At 41.3% G+C, this 25273-nt stretch overlaps 1 protein-coding gene, 1 long non-coding RNA gene and 1 pseudogene across 3 annotated transcripts in view; 1 reads left to right on the forward strand and 2 right to left on the reverse strand.

Annotated features, from left to right (window-relative positions):
• LOC149984588 (uncharacterized) overlaps window positions 1-4644 on the reverse strand; it is a 238972-nt gene extending 234328 nt beyond the window's left edge. For both annotated transcript variants that reach the window (XR_016494691.1, XR_016494692.1), the window contains exons 1-2: window positions 4275-4644; window positions 3851-3912 (exon numbers count right to left, since the gene is read on the reverse strand). This is a non-coding gene — a long non-coding RNA (uncharacterized LOC149984588). The remainder of the gene's footprint in view (window positions 1-3850; window positions 3913-4274) is intronic.
• Window positions 1-25273, forward strand: part of LOC110519971 (tomoregulin-2-like) — a 182662-nt gene that overhangs the window by 155606 nt on the left and 1783 nt on the right. Inside the window, exons 6-9 of the mRNA XM_021596899.3 lie at window positions 17072-17220; window positions 19702-19761; window positions 20147-20273; window positions 23773-23931. Of these exons, the coding sequence (XP_021452574.1) occupies window positions 17072-17220; window positions 19702-19761; window positions 20147-20273; window positions 23773-23931 (495 nt within the window). The remainder of the gene's footprint in view (window positions 1-17071; window positions 17221-19701; window positions 19762-20146; window positions 20274-23772; window positions 23932-25273) is intronic.
• LOC149984589 (uncharacterized) lies at window positions 9383-10302 on the reverse strand (annotated as a pseudogene).

Below are 25273 nucleotides of genomic sequence, written 5' to 3' on the forward strand. Positions count from 1 at the left end.
TTTGAATTCGCAGGCAGGGCTACCTCATCATGAGACCATGAGAAACCATGTACCTGACTACGCTACATAAATAGGCCAACTTAAAAAAATGGGACCCAATGCATCTCTGCTTGGCACTCATGGATTGGATGGATTGGGGTTGAACAAACAAATGAATGCATATATTTTTGTCTGTCACATTTTATGCAACCCTTCATTTCCTCTAATGGGACACCTTTTTGATTGGCAACACTTTTCACTGCACATATTTTAACCATAGTTCAACCTCTGACTTTGTCAGACCCTTTTCCCCCAAATTTCGACCTTGTCTTATTGCTGAAAATCCACAAGGGGCACGGGAGAGCCGAAGGTGGAATCATGTGTCCTCCGAAACATGACCCGCCTAACTGCGCTCCTTAACACCTGCCAGCTTAAACTGGAAACCAGATGCACCAATGTGTCAGAAAACACCATTAAACTGGCGACCCGGGGTCAGCCTGCAGGCACCCGACCCGCCACAAGGAGTCACTAGAGTGTGATTAGCAAAGTAAAGACCCCCATCTAAAGCCTCCCCTTACCCGGAAGACACTGGCTCAATTGTGTGCCATCCTATGGGGCTCCTGGCCATAGCTGGTTGTGGCACAGCCCGGGAATGAACCCGGGTCTATAGTAACGCCTCTAGTGCCTTAGACTGCTGTGCCACTCGGGAGGCCCAGAGTGAGAAAGACAGATGTATAACACACATTTGTGAATTTGGTTGGGTCGCCCGAAAAGTTACATATTGCAAAATTCTTGTATAAGTATACAGAATAAGAATATATGAGCAGTATGTCTATTAGGACTTTTCCCATTTAGTTGACTGGTCGATTGTTTGGTCAATAAACTGTTGGTCGATCAAGATCTCTTTAGTCGAGCAGTAGCAAAAAAATATAAATAAAATCATGCTGTACAAGACACTTGTCTGATTTGTGCCTGTCTGAGTGGAGTAATTCATTGTGGAGGCCATAGGGATGGCACAGTCCATCACTCTAAGATATGCTATTGAAATTGTATATGGTTACATTGTTTTTACATAATGGTGCAACGCTTCTAAAAATTATATTATAACAGATGCACTTTCTCTGACGGTGGATAGTGGTCGCTGTCCACTGTTCTGAAACACATCAGTGCGCTGTTGAAGTGGCACATTTTCCTAGACCATGTTGCTATGTGCATCTTTGCAAAGGTAACCAGTAACGAGAACAATGCTGTGGAGGCAGCAGCAGAGTTTGGAGATGAGAAAACAGCCTTTGCCTTAATTGTCTGAGAAAAGTGAGGAGAGAGGAAACCAAACTATAATCAATAGCCTAACTGTTAAATGTGCCTGGCTTTATAAATCATCCATATACAGTACCAGTCAAAAGTTTGACACACCGACTCGTTCAAGAGTTTATTTTACCTGTTTTCTACATTGTAGCATAATAGTGAAGACGTCAAAACTATGAAATAACAAGTATGGAATCATGTAGTAACCAAAAAAAGTGTGAAACAAATCAGAATAGATGAGATTCTTCAAAGTAGCCACCCTTTGCCTTGATGACAGCTTTCCACACTCTTGGCATTCTCTCAACCAGCTTCACCTGGAATGCTTTTCCAACAATCTTGAAGGAGAGCCCACATGCTGAGCACTTGTTGGCTGCTTTTCCTTTACTCTGCGGTCCAACTCATCTCATACCATCTCAATAGCGTGGAGATCGCGTGATTGTGGAGGCCAGGTCAGCTGATGCAGCACTCCATTACTCTCCTTATTGGTCAAATAGCCCTTACACAGCCTGGAGGTGTTTGGTCCTGTTGAAAAACAAATGATAGTGGGACTAAGTGCAAACCAGATGGGATGGCATATCGCTGCAGAATGCTGTGGTAGGCATGCTGGTTAAGTGTGCATTGAATTCTAAATATATCACAGACAATGTCACCAGCAAAGCACCCCCACACCTCTTCCTCGATGCTTCACGGTGTGAACCACACATGTGGAGATCATTCATACACATACTCTGCATCTCACAAAGACACAGCAATTAGACCATGAAGGCCTGATTCAGGCAGTCTCCTCTGAACAGTTGATGTTGAGATGTGTCTCTTACTTGAACTCTGAATCATTTATTTGGGATACAATTTCTGAGGCTGGTAACTCTAATAAACGTATCCTTTGCAGCAGAGGAAACTCTGGGTCTTCCTTTCCTGTGGCGGTCCTCATGAGAGCCAGTTTCATCTTAGCGCTTGAAGGTTTTTGTGACATAATTTGAAAAAAAATTCAAAATTCTTGAAAGTTTCCGGATTGACTGACCTTCATGTCTTAAATTAATGATGGACTGGCGTTCTTTGCTTATTTGAGCTGTTCTTGCCATAATTGGTATTTTACCAAATAGGGCTATCTTCTGTGTACCACCCCTACATTGTCACAACACAACTGATTGGCTCAAAAGCTTTAAGGAAATAAATTCCACAAGTTAACTTTTAACAAGGCACACCTGTTAATTGAAATGCTTTCCAGGTGACTACCTCATGAAGCTATTTGAAAGGTATGCAAAGAATGTGCAAAGCTGTCATCAAGCAAAGGGTGGTTACTTTGAAGAATCTCATATATTTTTATTTGTCTAACGCTTTATTGGTTACTACATGATACCCTGTGTTATTTCATAGTTGATGTCTTCACTTTTATTCTACAATGCAGAAAATTGTAAAAATAAAGAAACTCTTGAACGACTAGGTGTTCTAAAACGTTTGACTGATATTATATTTTTTTGATGTCTACAGAAATAAGACCGATCCTGCCTTCTGATTGTGTGAACACCAAACCTTCATGAGCACTAACCACAGCATTTCGGATGAACCATTTCACAAATTCGTCTGTTTTACATTTTTGCTATGCTGTAATAAAGAATTGACCATTTTTTTGTTAGAACAGCCTCTATTATTTATAATTTATTTAGTGTTGTTTGCACTAAAGTCTTAATACTGTAACTTACTGAGACCTATATAAGCTACAGTACTGTATCAATCATTAATTAGTTAATGTCATCATACAGCATACAAGTCATTCATGATTTGAAATGCAATCTAGCTATTTAGTTTAAATAAAATAACAAAGATCCTTGAATAATTAGCGTAAACAAATAAACATTTCCATTTGGGATATTACGTGAATGAATTCGAGTGGTTTTGGTCCCTGCTGTAATAAAGGCAAAAATAACAAAAAAAACTTTAGACTCTTATGCTTATATTTTATTTAGTGTTGTTTACACGGTTAGATACATTTAAATTGTAATCTAACAGCACCTGTTTGGCACACATAATGTGCACACGCAGCACTTACGCCTTACCTTATTTCCTTGAGCTCCATTATTTTCCAGAACTAGTCAAATTTATTCCATACATCTGAATTCCCCTTTGTCTCCTGAACAACCAGTAAACATTTCCCAGTTTTGAGTTTGTCACGTGTTACGGTGTTCAAAGATATATATATATGATTATGATATGGTTTAGGTCAGACCGTATTGGTCAGGTACATGCAATGCATACATGTGTCGTTTAACCTTTCTGATCTCCCCATCCCGGATCCGGGTTCGTGAATACAGACTCAAGCTCATTACCATAACGCAACGTTAACTATTCATGAAAATCGCAAATGAAATGAAATAAATATGCTAGCTCTCAAGCTTAGCCTTTTGTTAACAACACTGTCATCTCAGATTTTCAAAATCTGCTTCTCAACCATTGCAAAACAATCATTTGTGTAACAGTATTGATGGCTAACGTAGCATTTAGCATTAGCATTCAGCTGGCAACATTTACACAAAAAAACAGAAAAGCATTCAAAAAAATCATTTACCTTTGAAGAACTTCAGATGTTTTCATTGAGGAGACTCTCAGATAGCAAATGTTCAGTTTTTCCTGAAAGATGATTTGTTTAGGACAAATCGCTCCGTTTTCTGCGTCACGTTTAGCTATGAAAAAACCCCTGTATCCAGGATTGTGTAAATCTATCAGCAAGCTCATTAGCATAACACAACGTTAACTATTTATGAAAATCGCAAATGAAATGAAATAAATATGCCATCTCTCAAGCTTAGCCTTTTGTAAACAACACTGTCATCTCAGATTTTCAAAATATGCTTCTCAACCATAGGAAAACAATCATTTGTGTAAAAGTAGCTAGCTAGAGTTAGCATTTCGCGTTAGCATTTAGCGTTAGCATTAGCATCCAGCACGCAACATTAACAAAAACATAAAAGCCTTCAAATAAAATCATTTACCTTTGAAGAACTTCTGATGTTTTCAATGAGGATACTCTCAGTTAGATAGCAGATGCTCAGTTTTTCCAAAAAGATTCCTTGTGTATTAGAAATAGCTCCGTTTTATACATCACATTTGGCTACCAAAAAAAAATCCATAAATTCAGTCCTCAAAACGCAAACTTTTTTCCAAATTAACTCCATAATATCGACTGAAAACATGGCAAACGTTGTTTAGAATCAATCCTCAAGGTGTTTTTCACATCTCTCTTCATTGATACATCGTTCTTGGAAACATGCTTTCTCTCCTGAATCCCAGGAGAAAATGCCTGCACCTGAAGATTACGCACAAATTTAGACAAAGGACACCGGGCGGACCTCTGGAAAATGTAGTCTCTTATGGCCAATCTTCCAATGATATGCCTACAAATACGTCACAATGCTGCTAAGACCTTGGGCGAACGACAGAAAGTGTAGGCTCATTCCTTGCGCAATCACAGCCATATAAGGAGAGAATGGAAAACAGAGCTTCAGAAATTCTGCTAATTCCTGGGTGATGCATCATCTTGGTTTCGCCTGTAGAATGAGTTCTGGGGCACTTACAGACAAAATCTTTGCAGATTCTGAAACTTCAGAGTGTTTTCTTTCCAAAACTGTCAAGAATATGCATAGTCGAGCATCTTTTCGTGACAAAATATCGCGCTTAAAACGGGAACGTTTTTTATCCAAAAATGAAATAGCGCCCCTAGAGCTCTAAGAGGTTAAAGAGAGCAAGGGTTGAGGGATTTCGGTAACAGAACTTTTCGGTCTGAAATGGCTGTAATTATGTTGCAGATTCAGCAACATGTACAGCACGATAAACACTGTGGATGTTACAGTGTATTCGGAAAGTATTCAGACCCCTTGACTTGTTCCACATTTTGTTACGTTACAGCTTTATTCTAAAATTAATTAAATCTTTCCCCCCCTCAATCTACACACAATACCCCGTAATGACAAAGCAAACAGTTTTTTTTAGAAATGTTTGCAAATGTATTAAAAATAAAAAACAGATACCTTATTTTCATTGGTATTCAGATCCTTTGCTATGAGACTCAACATTGAGCTCAGGTGCATTCTGTTTCCATTGATCATCCTTGAGATGTTTCTACAACTTCATTGGAGTTGTAAATTCAATTGATTGGGCATAATTTGAAAAGGCACACACCTGTCTATTTAAGGTCCCACAGTTGACAGTGCATGTCAGAGCAAAAAACAAGCCATTAGGTCGAAGGAATTGTCCGTAGAGCTCCGAGACAGGATTGTATTGATGTACAGATTTGGGGAAGGGTACCAAAAGATCTCTGCAGCGTTGAAGATCCACAAGAACACAGTGGCCTCCATCATTCTTAAATGAAAGAAGTTTGGAACCACCAAGACACTTCTTAGAGCTGGACGCCTGGCCAAACTGAGCAGTCGGGGTCAGGAAGGTCAGTAAGGTGACCAAGAACCCAATGGTCACTGACAGAGCTCCAGAGATCTGTGGAGATGGGATAACCTTCTAGAAGGATAACCATCTCTGCAGCACTCCACCAATCAGGGCTTTATGTTAGAGTGGCACATGACAGCCCACTTGGAGTTTGCCAAAGGCACCAAAAGGATTCTCAGAGCATTATAAACAGGATTCTCTGGTCTGATGAAACCAAGACTGAACTATTTGACCTAAATGCCAAGTGTCACTTCTGGAGGAAACCTGGCACAATCTCTACGGTGAATCATGGTGATGGCAGCTTCTTGCTGTGGGGATGTTTTTCAGTGGATGGGACTGAAATACTAGTCAGGATCAAGGGACAAATGAGCAGAGCAATCTACAGAGAGATCCTTGATGAAAGCCTGCTCTAGAGTCCTCAGAACCTCAGACTGGGGCGATGGTACACCTTTCAACAGGACAACGACTCTAAGCACACAGCCAAGACAACGCAGGAGTGCCTTCAGGAGAAGTCTCTGAATGTCCTTGAGTGGCTCAGCGAGAGCCCGGAATTTATCCTGGTCGAACATCTCTGGAAAGACCTGAAAATAGCTGTGCAGCTACACTCCCCATCCAACCTAACAGAGCTTGAGGTGCTGCAGACAAGAATGGGAGAAACTCGCCAAATACAGATGTGCCATGCTTGTAGCATCATCCCCAAGAAGACTTGAGGCTGTAATTGCTGCTAAAGGTGCTTCAACAAAGTACTGAGTAAAGGGTCTGAATACTTATGTAAATTATTTTTTTTGTACATTTGCAAAAAAATTCTAAAAACCTCTTTGTTATTATAGGGTATTGTGTGTAGATTGACAAGGAAAAACAATTGAATCCATTTTTGCATAGGCTGTAATGTAACAAAATGTGGAAAAAGTCAAGGGGTCTGAATACTTTCCGAATGCACTGTATATGGTGCATCGCTGCAGCATGGAGGAAAGAGAGACCATGGGTGCTAGTCACAGTCAGTCGCTGTAATTTTTCGTTAACACCGCAGCAAGTCCGAGCCCCGCCTGACAGTCAACTCAATTACGGTTTGACTCCCTCTAGTCATTTGTGTGTCTTAATTATTTCACCAAACAGTGCGCTTAAAGCACCAGACAAGCTCACTGCATATAGTTGATTTGATTAAACACATTGGATGTGCCTATATGGAAAAAGACACGTTTGAAAATGTTAACCAATCGATTGGTCGAAAGAACAGACGACTCTGGTCGACCAAGATTTTTTCTATTTAGGTACAGCCCTAAGGCCAATACTTAATTAAACTTTTCTTAAAGGATAAATGGACTGAATTCCACAGAACAATAGAGGGAAGTTGGAAAATGTCTTTATCAGGCTGAATGGCCCCCACACCTTATCCCCTCAACAAACACACACATGCATCCCTCCCCAATCTACCCTATTTGTTTGTGAGTGTGTGTGTGTGTGTGTGTTCACCTGCAAGAGGAGTCCCGCTTCAGTGCCTCAAACATGCTTCACTGCCTCTGTTCCCTCCGTTTTTTTCTCTCTCGCCCTTTCTATTATTCCTCTCTCTCTCTAATCCTCCCTTCCTCTGTCTGTGTCTCTCAGTCCTTTAGAAGGATACTCTGAAATATGAGGCTGGGGATTATAAAAACAAATGTTATATTTAACAGCAATAGCATATATATAGCTGTGGCTTTGTACAATGTAGAGGTGGCTGGGGAAGGGTGCAGAGTGGTCTAGCTACCAAATATGTGTGTGTATGAGCGAGTGCGTCCCTGCCTGTGTGCGTGCCTCTGTGTGCATTGTGTGTGTGTGTTTGTATGCATGCCTCCTTGTGCATTTGTTTATTTGTTTATGTGCGTGCGTGTGTGCGGTCATGCGTTTGTGTGTGTGTGCATGTGTGTTTGCGTGACTGGAAGTGGCCTTTAGAGAACATGTACACAGGAATCCTGCAGTAAATCATTGAGTTTAGATAGAGGGGAAATCACATGGCACTGTACAAATCAGTAAGACACATCCTACTAAGAAGTGCTCTTCACACAGACACCAATAAACATACACTCTGGTAGACACCCACCAAGACACTCTTTCTCCATTTCTGATTCTTCTCCCTCCCTCTCGATATATGTTGGTAGGTGTGTGATTTTATTTCATTGTATTAGGATCTCTTTTAGCCCACCAAGGGCTAGTCTTCCAAGAGTCCTTAAGAAATGTAAAAACATTTTGAAAAACAACTAAAGCTAAGTAAAAACACACACATTCAAAAATCCTATTACCTTTACGTGTGTATTTGTGGGTGGGTGTATCTGTGTGTGCACTGTGCATGTTCGTGTGTGTGTGTGTTGACGCAGTGCAGTATTGCAGTGGTAGTGCCTATTGTGGAGAAAGTGAGAGGCTCCATAAACAATGTATGGCCTACAGACATTATCCTTGATGACCGCCAGACGGCCACTCGGGATGGCAAGCCTCTGAAAGCATTGTCACTTCTGGGTGTGTGTGTCTCTGTGTGTGTGTGTGTGTATGTGAGTGTGTGCGCGGTAATAATAGAAGGGGCATTCTGTATGCGTTATGTGTTTGTTTGGGAGTGCGAGTGTGTGCATGTGTGTGTCTAGGTCATGCATTTCATTACAGTGTGCATATCTATACTTCTATGTATGAGATTGTCTTTGTCTGTTTGTGATTATGTGTGTGTTTGCACTATTTAAATTGAGCAGGTTGTAAAGCAGGGCCAGTGCTCTGGGCCAGGAGAAAATAGAAAAGGAGCAGAGAATAATGACAGTTTTATAATTACAGTGTCTAATGTTCAGAGCTACTCAGCAAGAACTGCCCAGAGACTGCAATTTTGGTGTAATTTCCAAAAAGAGCTCAGTTTCCCTTCAAAATTTGACGTACATTATAGATTCATGTCATTTTTTTTTCACCCATTCATTCCGTGTAGTTACAGGGTTAATTCTGAGTGGTTACAGGGTTAAAGCAGAAACAACTCAAAAGGATACGTTTAGGTATTCATTCTGAGTGGTTAAGGTTAGGGGTATGGTTTGAGAAAGTCTTAAAAGAAAATAATGAAAAACAATGCACTATTATATTTAATAGGGTTGCACATTTTGGGTAATAATCAGAGTGGGAAACTTTGTGGGAATTAACGGGAATATGGGAATTAACGGAAATATATGCAAATTAATATTAACACCATTTAAATGTTGATGTTTTTTGCAGTGGATACATATCCATATCATATGGAGACAAACGTTTTACCTTATCATAAGTAGACAATTGCAAATGATTATATCCTTCCAATAGATATTTAAAAAACAATTTATTTACGAATTTAACTTTAATTAAATGAGTTGACTCATCACATTGGATGATTTCACTGAACAACAAAAGGGAATATTGAATGATCCCCAATGATCCATCACATCTGTTAAAAACATTTAACATACATCTGTAAAATGATAGTCTAGAAACTAAAGCTTTGGATGTCTTCCTGTCAGGCTTCCATTTCTTCTCCCTGGACCGCCTCAATGTCCACCTCTTGAACATCAGACTCTGTGGCCTCATCTTCACTGTCATTTTCCAACCTTGTTGAGGATGGCTTGTTCTCAGGCTCAAAAAGCCTCATTTGCCCTGTTAGCCACCAATTTTTCAACCCTTGTCATTGTCAGCCTGTTTTGGTGTGCTTTGGAGTGTGTGTTCCCAAACAAGGACCAGTTGCGCTCTCAGGCGGCTGATGATTTGGAGGATGATGGAAGCAACAGGGGAAAGAGCCTCAAATCCACGAAGTCCCTTCCACCTGGTGGCTGAGATATGTTGGCAAAGCTGCCATATTGCATCTCCATCTCAAAGCCCTTGCTTGGAAGTGTACTTCGCCAGACTGCCAAGAACCTTGCCCTTATCCAGGCCAAGGTGGCAAGACACGGTAGTGATGACACCATAGGCCTTGTTGATCTCTGCACCAGACAGGATGCTCTTGCCAGCATACTTGGTGTCCAACATGTACGCTGCAGTGTGTATGGGCTTCAGGCAGAAGTCTTCACGCTTTTTGGATGTATTTCACACCTTCAGTTTCCTCCGCTTGGAGCAACAGTGAAGCGGGCAGGGCAGTACGGATTTATTCTCTTACAGCAGAGTAAGAACATCAGACAGGATGGCATTATCTCCCTCAATCCATGCAATGGCTACTGCTATAGGTTTCAGGATTTTCAGGCTGCTTACCACTCTCTCCCAAAATACATCATCCAGGAGGATCCTCTTTATGGGGCTGTCCATGACCATTTCTTGGAGAGACCCATTTCCCTCCAGGAGACTGTCAAACATCACGACAACACCACCACAACGGGTGTTGCTGGGCAGCTTCAATGTGGTGTTCTTATTCTTCTCACTTTGCTTGGTGAGGTAGATAGCTGCTATAACTTGATGACCCTTCACATACCTAACCATTTCCTTGACTCTGTTGTAGAGTATATCAATTGATTTCAGTGTCATTATGTTCTTGAGGAGCAGATTCAATGCATGAGCAGTACAGCCAATGGGTGTGATGTGAGGGTAGGACTCCTCCACTTCAGACCAAGCTGCCTTCATGTTTGAAGCATTGTCTGTTACCAGTGCAAATACCTTCTGTGGTCCAAGGTCATTGATGACTGCCTTCAGCTCATGTGCAATGTAGAGACCATTGTGTCTGTTGTCCCATGTGTCTGTGATCTTGTAGAATACTGGTTGAGAGGTGGAGACAATGTAGTTAATTATTCCTTGCCCACAAACATTCTACCACCCATCAGAGAGGATTTCAATACAGTCTGCTTTCTCTATGATTTGCTTGATCTTCACTTGAACTCTGTTGAACTCTGCATTAGAGGTCGACCGATTATGATTTTTTAACGCCGATACCAATTATTGGAGGACCAAAAAAGCTGATACCGATTAATTGGACAATTTTTTTTATTTGATTTATTTGTAATAATGACAATTACAACAATACTGAATTAACACTTAACTTAATACATCAATAAAATCTATTTAACCTCAAATAAATAATGAAACATGTTCAATTTGGTTGAAATAATGCAAAAACAAAGTGTTGGAGAAGAAAGTAATATGTGCCAATATGCAATATGTGCCATGTAAAAATGTGTGCCATGTAAAAAAGCTAACGTTTAACATGAGACATCAATATTCCAAGGTAAGAGGTTTTAGGTTGTAGTTAATACAGTATTTATAGGACTATTTCTCTCTATACCATTTGTATTTCATATACCTTTGATTATTGGATGTTCTTATAGGCACTGCCAGTGTAACAGTATAGCTTCCGTCCCCCTCCTCGCCCCTACCTGGGCTCGAACCAGGAACACATCGACAACAGCCACACTCGAAGCATCGTTACCCATCGCTCCTCAAAGCCGCAGCCCTTGCAGCGCAAGGGGAATAACTACTCCAAATCTAAAAGTGAGTGACGTTTGAAACGGTATTAGCGCACACCCAGCTAACCATTTCACATTGGTTACACCAGCCATTAGGCTGATAAGCTTGAAGTCATAAACAGTGCTGTTTCTGCGAAGAGCTGCTGGCAAAACGCACAAAAGTGCTGTTTGAATGAATGATTACGGGCCTGCTGCTGCTCTGTCAGACTGCTCTATCAAATCAGACTTAATTATAACATAAGAACACAGAAATACGAGCCTTTGGTCATTAATATGGTCGAATTCGGAAACTATCATTTTGAAAACAAAACATTTATTATTTCAGTGAAATACAGAACCGTTCGGTATTTTATCTAACGGGTGGCATCCCTAAGTCTAAATATTCTTGTTACATTGCACAACCTTCAATGTTATGTCATAATTACGTAAAATTCTGGCAAATTAGTTCGCAATGAGCCAGGCAGCCCAAACTGTTGCATATACCCTGACTCTGCGTGCAATGAATGCAAGAGAAATTACACAATTTCACCTGGTTAATATTGCCTGCTAAACTGGATTAGTAGTTATAACTAGTGATTATGATTGATTGTTTTTTATAAGATAAGTTTAATGCTAGCTAGCAATTTACCTTGGCATCTACTGCATTCGCGTAACAGGCAGGGTGTACCGGTTCTCTTGGGGTGAAGTAGAGGCGGACCAAAACGCAGCGTGATTATATTGATTCATGTTTAATTAAAAAAGATAAACACGAACACTACAAAACAATAAACGTGGAAAACCAAAAAACAGCCCTATCTGGTGCAAAACACAGAGACAGGAACAATCACCCACAAACACACAGTGAAACCCAGGCTACCTAAGTATGATTCTCAATCAGAGACAACTAATGACACCTGCCTCTGATTGAGAACCATACTAGGCCGAAACATAGAAATACCCAAAATCATAGAAAATCAAACTTAGACTGCCCACCCAACTCACGCCCTGACCATACTAAATAAATACAAAACAAAGGAAATAAAGGTCAGAACGTGACACAGGGTACTCGTGGAGTGCAGTGGTTAGAGTGTTGGACTAGTTACCTGTACGGTTGCAAGATTGGTTCCCCTGAGCTGACAAGGTGAAAATCTGTCGTTCTGCCCCTGAACAAGGCAGTTAAACCACCGTTCCTAGGCCGTCATTGAAACTAAGAATGTGTTCTTAATTGACTTGCCTAGTTAAATAAAGGTATAAATATATATATATATATATATATATATATATATGTATACCTTTATTTAACTAGGCAAGTCAGTTAAGAACACATTCTTTGAACACATATATATAAATCAAATAAAGAATTTTTACAAATTGGAGATCGGCACCCAAAAATACCGATTTCCGATTGTTATGAAAACTTGAAATCGGCCCTAATTAATCGCCCAAATCGGTCGACATCTACTCTGCATCCAGCAAATGAATAGATAAAGCATGTATGGTTGGAGGGGTGTCTGCTGGGCAAAGAACATTCATAAATCTCTTCCACATGCTCAAATGAACACAAACACTTTCTGACATTCTGAGACATAAAGTCAAAGTCATGGACAAAATGGTAAACACTACCACAAATAAACAAGCTGAATTGTTTTATGCATATGAAGCCAGAATGAATACATACACACACACACAGACACAGACACACACAGTACCAGTTAAAAGTTTGGGCACACCTACTCTTTCAAGGTTTTTTCTGTATTTTTACTATTTTCTACATTGTAGAATAATAGTGAAGACATCAAAACTATGAAATAACACATGGAATCATGTAGTAACCCAAAAAGTGTTAAACATATTTGAGATACTTCAAAGTAGCCACCCTTTGCGATAATGACAGCTTTGCACACTCTTGACATTCTCTCAACTAGTTTTATGAGGTAGTCACCTGGAATGCATTTCAATTAACAGGTCTGCCTTGTTAAAAGTTCATTTGTGGAATTTCTCTCCTTCTTATTGCGTTTGAGCCAATCAGTTGTGTTGTGACAAGGTCGGGGTGGTATACAGAAGATAGCCCTATTTGGTAAAAGACCAGATCCATATTATGGCAAGAACAGCTCAAATAAGCAAAGAGAAATGGCAGTCCATTATTACTTTGAGACATAAACGTTAGTCAATCCAGAACATTTCAAGAAATATGAAAGTTTCTTCAAGTGCAGCCGCAAACACCATCAAGCGCTATCATCCAGAAACAGTGGATAGATGGCAGCATTAGCGCAAAACTGAAAGTGCAAACCACCACATTTAACCATGGCAAGGTGACTGAGAATATGGCTGAATACAAACAGTGTAGTTATTCCCTCCTTAGGGCAATCAAACAAGCAAAACGTCAGTATAGAGACAAAGTGGAGTCACAATTCAACAGCTCAGACACGAGACGTATGTGGCAGGGTCTACAGACATTCACGGACAACAAAGGGAAAACCAGGCAAGTCGTGCGGACACCGATGTCTTGCTTTCGGACAAGCTAAACAACTTCTTTGCCCGCTTTGAGGATAACACAGTGCTTCCGACGCTGCCCGCTACCAAGGACTGTGGGCTCTCCTTCTCCGTGGCCGGTGTGAGTAAGACATTTAAACGTGTTAACCCTCGCAAGGCTGCCGGCCCAGATGACATCCCAAGCCGCGTCCTCAGAGCATGTGCAGACCGGCTGACTGAAGTGTTTACGGACATATTCAATCTCTCCCTATCCCAGTCTGCTGTCCCCACATGCTTCAAGATGGCCACCATTGTTCCTGTACCCAAGAAAGCTAAGGTAACTGAACTAAATGACTATTGCCCAGTTGCCCTCACTTCTGTCATCATTAAGTGTTTTGAGAGACTTGTCAAGGATCACATCACCTCTACCTTAACTGACACCCTAGATCGACTTCAATTTGCTTACCGCCCCAATAGATCCACAGACGATGCAATTGCACAGCACACTGTCCTATCCTATCTGGACAAGCGTAATACCTATGTAAGAATGCTGTTCATTAACTATAGCTCAGCATTCAACACCATGGTTTCCTCCAAGCTCATTATTAAGCTCATTAAGCCCTGACGGGCCGCCCCCAGGTGGTGAAGGTAGGAAAAAACACCTCCACAAGAGTGCGTGCTCACCTCCTGTACTCTCTGTTCAACCATCAATTATCAAGTTTGCAGACGACAACAGTAGTTGGCATGATTACCAACAATTACGAAACAGCCTACAGGAAGGAGGTGAGGGCCCTGGCAATGTGGTGCCAGGAAAATAACCTCTCTGTCAACATCAACAAAACAAGGGAGCTGATCGTGGACTTCAGGAAACAGCAGAGGGAGCATCCCCCCATCCACATCGACAGGACTGCAATGGAGAAGGTGGAAAGCTTCAAGTTCCTCGGTGTACACATCACTGACAAACTGAAATGGTTCACCCACACAGAACTTCAGGAGGCTGAAGAAATTTGTCTTGGCATCTAAAACCCTCACAAGCTTTTACAGATGCACAATTGAGAGCATCCATTCAGGCTGTATCGCCGCTATCATCCAGAAGACAAGGTCAGTACAGGTGCATCAAAGCTGGGACCTGAAAAACAGCTTCTATCTCAAGGCCATCAGACCGTTAAATAGCCATCACTAGCACCGTAGAGGCTGCTGCCCTATATGCATAGACTTGAAATCACTGGCCACTTTAATAATGAAACACTGATCACTTTAATAATGTTTACATAATTTGCATTACTCATCTCAAATGTACACTACCTTTCAAAAGTTTTGGGTCATGTAGAAATGTCCTTGTTTTCCATGAAAACATACATGAAATGAGATTCAAAATGAATAGGAAATATAGTCAAGACATTGACAAGGTTATAAATAATGATTTTTAATTTAAATAATAATTGTGTTTTGCTTTCGTCAAAAGAATCTTCCATTTGCAGCAATTACAGCCTTGCAGACCTTTAGCATTCTAGTTGTCAATTTGTTGAGATAATCTGAAGAGATTTCAACCCATGCTTCCTGAAGCACCTCCCACAATTTGGATTGGCTTGAGGGGCACTTCCTACGTACCATACGATCAAGCCGCTCCCACAACAGCTCACTAGGGTTGAGATCCGGTGACTGTGCTGACCACTCCATTGTAGACAGAATACCAGCTGACTGCTTCTGCCCTAAATGGTTCTTGCATAGTTTGGAGCTGTGCTTTGGGTCATTGTCCTGTTGTGGGAGAAAATTGGCACCAATTAAGCGCCGTTCACAGGGAGCACTTCCAGGGCTGACAGAGATGGCCGTCTCGCTTCGCGTTCCTAGGAAACTATGCAGTATTTCATTTTTTATGTATTATTTCTTACATTGTTACCCCAGGAAATCTCAAGTTTTATTACATACAGCTGGGAGGAACGCAAGCATTTCGCTACACTCGCATTAACATCTGATAACCATGTGTATGTGACAAATAAAATTGTATTTTATTTAATTTGGTATGGCATGGCATTGCAAAATGGAGTGATGGCCTTCCTTCTTCAAGATCCCTTTTACCCTGTCCCACTTTACCATCACCAAAGCACCCCTAGACCATCACATTGCCTCCACCATGCTTGACAGATGTCGTCAAGCACTCCTCCAGCATCTTTTCATGTTTCTGTGTCTCACAAATGTTCTTCTTCGTGATCTGAATATACTTTTTTCCAATCTTCCTCTGTCCAGTGTCTGTGTTCTTTTGACCATCTTAATCTTTTCATTTTTATTGGCCAGTATGAGATATGGCTTTTTCTTTGCAACTCTGCCTAGAAGGCCAGCATCCCAGAATCACCTCTTCACTGTTGACGTTGAGACTGGTGTTTTGCGGGTACTATTTAATGAAGCTGCTAGTTGAGGACTTGTCAGTTGAGGACTTGCATCTGTTTCTCAAACTAGACACTCTAATGTACTTGTCCTCTTGCTCAGGTGTGCACCAGGTCCTCCCACTCCTCTTTCAATTCTGGTTAGAGCCAGTTTGAGCTGTTCTGTGAAGAGAGTAGTACACCGCGTTGTATGAGATCTTGAGTTTCTTGGCAATTTCTCGCATGGAATAGCCTTCATTTCTCAGAACAAGAATAGACCGATGAGTTTCAGAAGAAAGTTCATTGTTTCTGGCCATTTAGAGCCTGTAATCAAACCCACAAATGCTGAAGCTCCAGATTCTCAACTAGTCTAAAGAAAGCCAGTTTTATTGCTCCTTTAATCAGGACTACAGTTTTCAGCTGTGCTAACATAATTGCAAAAGGGTTTTTTAATGATCAATTAACCTTTTAAAATTATAAACTTGGATTAGCTAACACAACGTGCCATTGGAGCACACGAGTGATGGTTGCTGATAATGGGCCTCTGTACGTCTTTGTAGATATTCCATAAAAAATCTGCTGTTTCCAGCTACAATAGTCATTTACAATATTAATAATATCTACACTGTATTTCTGATCAATTTTATGTTATTTTAATACCGTAGACCGTAGAGTGAAGGAAAAGCAGCCAACAAGTGCTCAGCATATGTGGGAACTCCTTCAAGACTGTTGGAAAAGCATTCCTCATGAAGCTGGTTGACAGAATGTCAATAGTGTGCAAAGCTGTCATCAAGGCAAATGGTGGCTACTTTGATGAATCAAAATATCAAATATCAAATATAATCAAATATAAAATATATTTAGATTAGTTTAACACTCTCTTGCTTACTACATGATTCCATATGTTATTTAACAGTTTTGATGTCTTTACTATTATTCTACAATGTATAAAATAGTAAAAATGGGTAGGTGTGTCCAAACTCTTGACAGTTACTGTAAAAAATGTTTTAACACAATAGACTACTACACTCAACAACAGCGATTCACTGAATAATTACAACTACAATTCTCCATCACTCTATTCTTTATTTGATGTGTCCCATAATTTTTTTGTGGCAGGTGCGTGTGTAACATTGACTGCTCCCACATCAGCTTCAACCCAGTTTGCGCCTCAGACGGCCGTTCCTATGACAACCCCTGCCAGGTGAAGGAGGCGTCTTGTCAGAAGCAGGAGAGGATCGAGGTTAAATACCTGGGCCACTGCCAAGGTGATATAGCTACTGTTATACACAACTTTTTTCTATATCTCTTTCTTCTTCTTCTTCACACACACACGCTGTCTTTTTGAAAAGCACTATGTTAATCCAATGTTTTCTTATTATTATTATTCCTTCACCTCTTTCTATGTTCATATTTAGTAATTTAGGACCCAGTTCAATCAATTGAAGATACAGGAAGACCCGCACTGCCAGTTAATTCTGAGTATTTGTGCTGTATTGGAAGTTTCAAACTCCTTACAACTGTCAAAATCTCCTCTCACAGAATTTTGACGTGGAGCCATATTTGTCCTTGAATACTTTATCAGCAACTCAATTTAATTGGGACCTTTATCATTTTAATTTGACCAACAGTCAATCCAGGTCAAAGCCGTACAACATAACCACGTCAACAAAACACCATCATTATGTTTTTTATAACAGCAACCCATTCACCAAGAATCTATATTTTTCTTCTTGTTTGAATGGAGCACAGCAATTCTGTGACAGCAAGAAATAAATATTTTCAAATGGATCAATAAAGATAGTATTATATTGTATGGAAGGTTTTATAACAGTTATCCAGCATTCCAACCTTTGGTTTGGATAATTTGAATAGGATAAATCATGATCCTATAACACTCAATACTCAATAAATATATGCTCTACATAATGTTAGAATATTTTAAGTAATTATTTTTGTTTTGTTTTATAAAGTTATTATTATAATAATTTTCTTTTTAAATATTGTAAACCACACTTGACACACTCATAGACGAGAGAATTGGTGAAAAAATGTTGAAAGAAACTACAAAGTGAAGTACTTTACTACCCTAGCTACTGGTTCAAGGTAATTTTTGTGTTTTAGCCTGTCATTTTGTCCCAAGCATGACTCATAGTGCTGATCGAGGATCTGTTTTCCCTGTTAGATCAAGAATATACATACAGTGGGGTAAAAAAGTACTTAGTCAGCCACCAATTGTGCAAGTTCTCCCACTTAAAAAGATGAGAGAGGCAATTTTCATCATAGGTACACTTCAACTATGACAGACAAAATTAGAAAAAAAATCCAGAAAATCACATTGTAGGATTTTTTATGAATTTATTTGCAAATTATGGTGGAAAATAAGTATTTGGTCACCTACAAACAAGCAAGATTTCTGGCTCTCACAGACCTGTAACTTCTTCTTTAAGAGGCTCCTCCGTCCTCCACTCATTACCTGTATTAATGGCACCTGTTTGAACTTGTTGTCAGTATAAAAGACACCTGTCCACAACCTCAAACAGTCACACTCCAAACTCCACTATGGCCAAGACCAAAGTGCTGTCAAAGGACACCAGAAACAAAATTGTAGACCTGCACCAGGCTGGGAAGGCTGAATCTGCAATAGGTAAGCAGCTTGGTTTGAAGAAATCATCTGTGGGAGCAATTATTAGGAAATGGAAGACATACAAGACCACTGATAATCTCCCTTGATCTGGGGCTCCACGCAAGATCTCACCCCGTGGGGTCAAAATTATCACAAGAACGGTGAGCAAAAATCCCAGAACCACACAGAGGGACCTAGTGAATGACCTGCAGAGAGCTGGGACCCCAATTAACAAAGCCTACCATCAGTAACACACAACGCCACAAGGGACTCAAATCCTGTAGTGCCAGACATGTCCCCCTGCTTAAGCCAGTACATGTCCAGGCCCGTCTGAAGTTTGCTAGAGAGCATTTGGATGATCCAGAAGAAGATTGGGAGAATGTCATATGGTCAGATGAAATAAAAATATATATTTTCGGTAAAAACTCAACTCGTCGTGTTTGGAGGACAAAGAATGCTGAGTTGCATCCAAAGAACACAATACATACTGTGAAGCATGGGGGTGGAAACATCATGCTTTGGGGCTGTTTTTCTGCAAAGGGACCAGGACGACTGATCCGTGTAAAGGAAAGAATGAATGGGGCCATGTATTGTGAGATTTTGAGTGAAAACCTCCTTCCATCATCAAGGGCATTGAAGATGAATCGTGGCTGGGTCTTTCAGCATGACAATGATCCCAACAAAGGAGTGGCTTCGTAAGAAGAATTTCAAGGGCCTGGAGTGGCCTAGCCAGTCTCCAGAACTCAACCTCATAGAAAATCTTTGGAGGGAGTTGAAAGTCCGTGTTGCCCAGTAACAGCCCCAAAACATCACTGCTCTAGAGGAGATCTGCATGGAGGAATGGGCCAAAATACCAGCAACAGTATGTGAAAACCTTGCGAAGACTTACAGAAAACATTTGACCTCTGTCAAATACTCATTTTCCACCATAATTTGCAAATAAATTCATTAAAAATCCTACAATGTGATTTTCTGGATTTTTTTCTCATTTTGTCTGTCATAGTTGAAGTGTACCTATGATGAAAATTACAGGCCTGTCTCATATTTTTTTCCCCACTGTACAAGGTTGGACCTTGTATGCAAGTGGCCTTAATCAGCACTCTTACTCTGACTACCTTCTCAGGTGACATCATGACAGGGACCAAAGCCGGAGACGGACACTATGCCAGGAAAGACTACTCAGGTAGGTGCACGTGTGTGTGTATCAGGTCTGTGAATGATAGCAGACAGGACTAGACATCTTAGGGTGTATTCCACATGGCACTTTTGAAAAAAGTAATGCACACAGTGCATAAGTGCTCATAAATGTAATTTACAGCAATTACGCTATTATGCTAAATTAGTGAGACTCACCTTTACCCTTTCAATCCTAGATATTTTTTTTATCCCTGGCATTCACTGCTTCTGTGCTCTGTACTTTGTGTGTTAATGTGTGTGTGTGTGTGTGTGTGTGTCTGTGTGTGTGTGTGTGTGTGTGTGTGTGTGTGTGTGTGTGTGTGTGTGTGTGTGTGTGTGTGTGTGTGTGTGTGTGTGTGTGTGTGTGTGTGTGTGTGTGTGTGTGTGTGTAGAAGAGAAGCCGGACCAGAGAGGAGAGGTGGCCATAGGGTTGTATATTCCCTGTCCCGAGCTCTACAAGAACTACTGTATCCACGGAGAGTGTGAATACCCCAACATACTGTCTGTGCCGTCCTGCAGGTACACATACACACACACACACAAAGAGCCATACTGACACACACATACACACAGGACACATACCAGCACATACTGACACACACTACCTCAATCCCCCGCCCCCGGCCACACACACACACACACACACACACTCACACACACACACCTATGATCACCTGTGCCCCTTCGAGCTCTCTGGCTGAGTAATAAGCCTGTGGGCAGACCAAGCCCATTAACCTGTGAGGTCAGTGGGGTTGTGCTGCGGTCACAGTCACAGGGCTTTAGCCTCTGCTCATCTCTCCCCTCACAGCAACACGGCTCTAAACCCGTAGCTCTTCAAGCCTACAGGCCCTGAATACTGAATAGTGGTCATAGTGAACTTGTATGGGGAAAATTGGTGAAGGTCTCTGGCACCCTCTGTTGTATGGAGGCGGTAGTGTTTTGATGAATGGGAATGTTGATTTAGGATCAGTTTTGCCTTTTAGATCCAAATGAATAGGATTACGTGGACAGAGGGAGACCTGATCCTAGATCAGCACTCTTAATCTGAGGCGCTTAATAATCCGCCATCGATAAAAGACAGTACTGTGCAGCCGTCTTCCTCGACCTGGCCAAGGCTTTCGACTCTGTCAAATACCGTATTCTATCAGCAGACTCAACAGCCTTGGTTTCTCTAATGACTACCTCGCCTGGTTCACTAACTACTTCTCAGATAGAGTTCAGTGTGTCAAATCAGAGGGCCTGTTTGTCTGGACCTCTGGCAGTCTCTATTGGGTTGCCACAGGGTTCAATTCTCGGGCTGACTATTTTCTCTGTATATATCAATGATTTCGCTCTTGCTGCGGGTGATTCTTTGATCACCCCTACGCAGACGACACCATTCTGTATACACCTGGCCCTTCTTTGGACATTGTATTAACAAACCTCCAAACAAGCTTTAATGCCATACAACACTGCTTCCTTGGCCTCCAACTGCTTTAAAATGCAAGTAAAACTAAATACATGCTCTTCAACCGATCGCTGCCCGCACCTGCCCGCCCAACTAGCATCACTACTCTGGATGTTTCTGACTTAGAATATGTGGACAACTATAAATGCCTAGGTATCTGGCTAGACTGTAAACTCTCCTTCCAGTCTGACATTAAGCATCTCCAAACCAAAATTAAATCTAGAATCAGCTTCCTATTTTACAACAAAGCCTCCTTCACTTCTGCTGCCAAACATATCCTCGTAAAACGGACTATCCTACCGATCCTTGACTTCGGCGATGTCATTTACAAGATAGCCTCCAACACTCATAGTGCCATCCGTTTTGTCACCAAAGCCCCATATACTACCCACCACTGCGACCTGTATGCTCTCGTTGGCTGGTCCTCGCTACATATTCGTCGCCAAACCCACTGGCTCCTGGTCATCTATAGGTCTTTGCTAGGTAAAGCTCCGCCTTATCTCAGCTCACTGGTCACCATAGCAACACCCACCCGTAGCAGGCGCTTCAGCAGGTATATTTCACTGGTCATCCCCAAAGCCAACACCTCTTTGGCCGCCTTTCCTTCCAGTTCTCTGCTGCCAATGACTGGAACGAAGTGCAATAATCACTGAAGCTGTAGACTTATATCTCCCTCACTAACTTTAAGCATCGGCTGTCAGAGCAGCTTACTGATCGCTGCAGCTGTACACAGCCCATATGTAAATAGCACATCCAACCAACTACCTACCTCATCCCCATATTTGTTTTGGTTTTTCTGCTCTTTTGAACACCAGTATTTCTACTTGCACATCCTCATCTGCATATATATAACTCCAGTGTAAATTGCTAAATTGTAACTTTGCCACTATTTGCCTATTTATTGCCTTACCTCCTTACTTCATTTGCACACACTGTATACACATTTTTCTATTGTGTTATTGACTGTACATTTGTTTATCCCATGTGTTACACTGTGTTACACTGCTTTGCTTTATCTTGGCCAGGTCGCAGTTGTAAATGAGAACTTGCTCTCAACTGGCCTACCTGGTTAAATAAAGGTGAAATAATAAATAATAATAAATAAATACACACGCCGCTCTTCAAGGTTTGAGGTGGAAGTTGATATTTTCAACCGCTGATCTAGGATCATGTTCCCAAATGCTGATTCCTAATTTTACCCATTGGGGAGCAATTTGCCAAACTGATCTTAGATCAGTGTCTAGGGACCACTTGTAACTCTCCTTTGACATTACTGTGAGAAGACTGGGAGTTGGCTCTCAGTACACCAGTCCACTGCATTATGGTGAAAGAGATGTGAAGAAAGAGAAAAGGAAAAAGGAAGGGAAGGGAAAGGAAAGGGGAGATCGACAGGAGAGAGGGGTGGTTTTGAGAAAATGAGAGAGAAAGAGATAGAAGGAGAGAGAGAGGGGGAGAGATATATATAGAAGGAGAGAGAGAGATATATAGAAGGAGAGAGAGGGATATATAGAAGGAGAGAGAGAAATATATAGAATGATCGAGAGAGAGAGAGATAGAAGGAAAGAGATATAGAAGGAGAGAGAGATATAGAAGGAGAACGAGACGTAGAAGTAGTGAAGGTTGAGGGGATGCAAGAGTAGACTGACTGTGTCCCACTGACTTGTTTGTTCTGGCATAGCGAACATGTGTGTGTGTGTGTGTGTGTGTGTGTGTGTGTGTGTGTGTGCAGAGCAGAGCAGGGTGATGCAGGTGTTGGTAGGTAATGACCTCCCCAGAGAAAGAGAGAGAAGGATAGACTGATTTAAATTGTACCGCTTTTAGACCAGGCCCACAGAGACAGTGGTCCTCTAGATAACTCCTACACACACACACACACACACACACACAGCCTTGTTTATACCTGGCACTAACTTGATCCTTGGTCCTAATCTTGCCTACATTCTGATTGTGCCCACATTATCAGATATGCGTCTACAGGTGGCATTAAAATGTGTCTCTCATCCGCCCACTGTGTTCGAAATTGTGACCAGATTACCTCACTATATGCAAATAATTTGATCGATATTCTTTAAAAAAATATTTAAATTTATTGTCATTAGTCAATCAAACCGGTCAATGCTTTTATAGGGCGGAATAATGAGGATTTCAATGGTTTCACTGTCCAGATCCATCTACACTTGTTGCCTATCCGTACATAATGCGTGCCTGATTACCTCCGGAGGTGGTCAGAAATATCTGATCACAATCAGATCGCAATGTGTCTTTTGATCGTCTACACTTGTCGAAAACTGTGGGCACAATCAGGATATGAACACAATCAGGACAGAGGATGCATGTTAGCAGCAGGTATAAACAGGAGTTTACAGTTGCTTCAAACACATACAGTCTAAAGACACACACACACCTGTAACCTCAGAAACACATTAGCCTGTAAACTATGGTGACCTCAAACTTGCACACAACACGCACGCATGCACAAAACACACACATGTACACAAACTAACATCAACCTGTGTGTGTGTGTGTGTGTGTGTGTGTGTGTGTGTGTGTGTGTGTGTTTGTGTGTGTCAGCTGTCACTCAGGCTTCAGCGGGCCCCATTGTGACACTAAGGAGTTCAATGTGCTCTACGTGGTCCCCGGCTCTGGCAAGCTGCGCTACATCCTCATCGCCTCCATCATCGGAGCTCTTCAGGTGGCCATCATCTGTGTGGTGGTACTCTGTATTACCAGGTAGGACACACACACAAACATACACACATGCACACACATACAGTATACACACGCATACACATGCATGTGCACACATACACAACCACATTGTGCAAACACACGCACACACACTTGTGTGAGCACACATAGGGTACCTTGGCCATCCACAGGGAGTGATTGGGGGTTGAGTAACCAAAGGAGGTTGAGAACCACTACATTACACAACCATTAGGCGTATACTTTCACATGCTGTGCATACACACACACACACAAAAACTTGCCCAAAGCAATTGCACCCTAATATTCATACTGCTATCCATGAGACAGGAAACAGATTACATTACCTCATTACATTATGCATGAATGCGTGCCCACCTACTCCCACAGAGGACTGTATACAGTACATACACAAACAGAGATCAATTTTCCACATTGGGGATGTCATGATGAGAGGGAGTGCAATCATAGGGGGTTACGTTCAGGTGCTGTGGAGGGAATGCAGAAAGGTCATCTTGTTTACCTTTCGCATCACAGGGAGGATGGAGAAGATCTCTGCTCCCACTGTGCACTCTCTCTCTCTCTCTCTCTCACACACACACACACACACACACACACATACACACACACAAACACACACACACACACACACACACACACACACACACACATATGCAATCCACACACACTCTGCCACTCAGCCAGCAGCCTTCCGCCCCCAGGCTGACCTATGCAAAACATGACATTTAATAAAGTTTTTAAAGCTATCACCAAGATGAAACTCCTCCAAATAGAGAGGGAGAAACAGAGGTAGAAATAAGAGAGAGAACGGGGGGAGAGAGTGAAAGAGAAAGATCAATGATAGATAAAGAGAAAAATTAGAAACAGAAAATGAATGAGGGAGACATTAGAAGAGACTGAAAGAATTAGAGGGAGTAAGACAGATGGAGACCGAAAGAGAGACAGAGAAAAGGAGACTGAGATATGGAAAAGGAAGAGGGAGAGTGGGAGAATGAAAAGAGAGAGAGAAGTGTGATAGAAAGATACGGACTGTCTGTGAAGCTCATTACGTTCATTTATTTCCCTGTAAACCTCTGAATTCAATGCAGTTTAAACAAATTCACATCGCTTCTATAGCAAACGACACACACACACACATTTTTACGACTCTCTACCTTTAATACATTTGGATTTATTTAGCACCCTCATCCCCATAATTCTCCCGCATTCTAAATGCAGAAATATCATTTAATATATTATAGAATTTTTTACAGGGAACAAATAGTAAAAAATACTATGTGTACAGTTGATAAACATCTTCAAAAGAATAGGCCGAAGACCAATCTATGTATTTCGGGAAGAATAT

Source organism: Oncorhynchus mykiss, chromosome 3 (genome assembly GCF_057628025.1).
Source record: "Oncorhynchus mykiss isolate SJ-2025 chromosome 3, ASM5762802v1, whole genome shotgun sequence".
Lineage (NCBI taxonomy): Eukaryota > Metazoa > Chordata > Actinopteri > Salmoniformes > Salmonidae > Oncorhynchus > Oncorhynchus mykiss.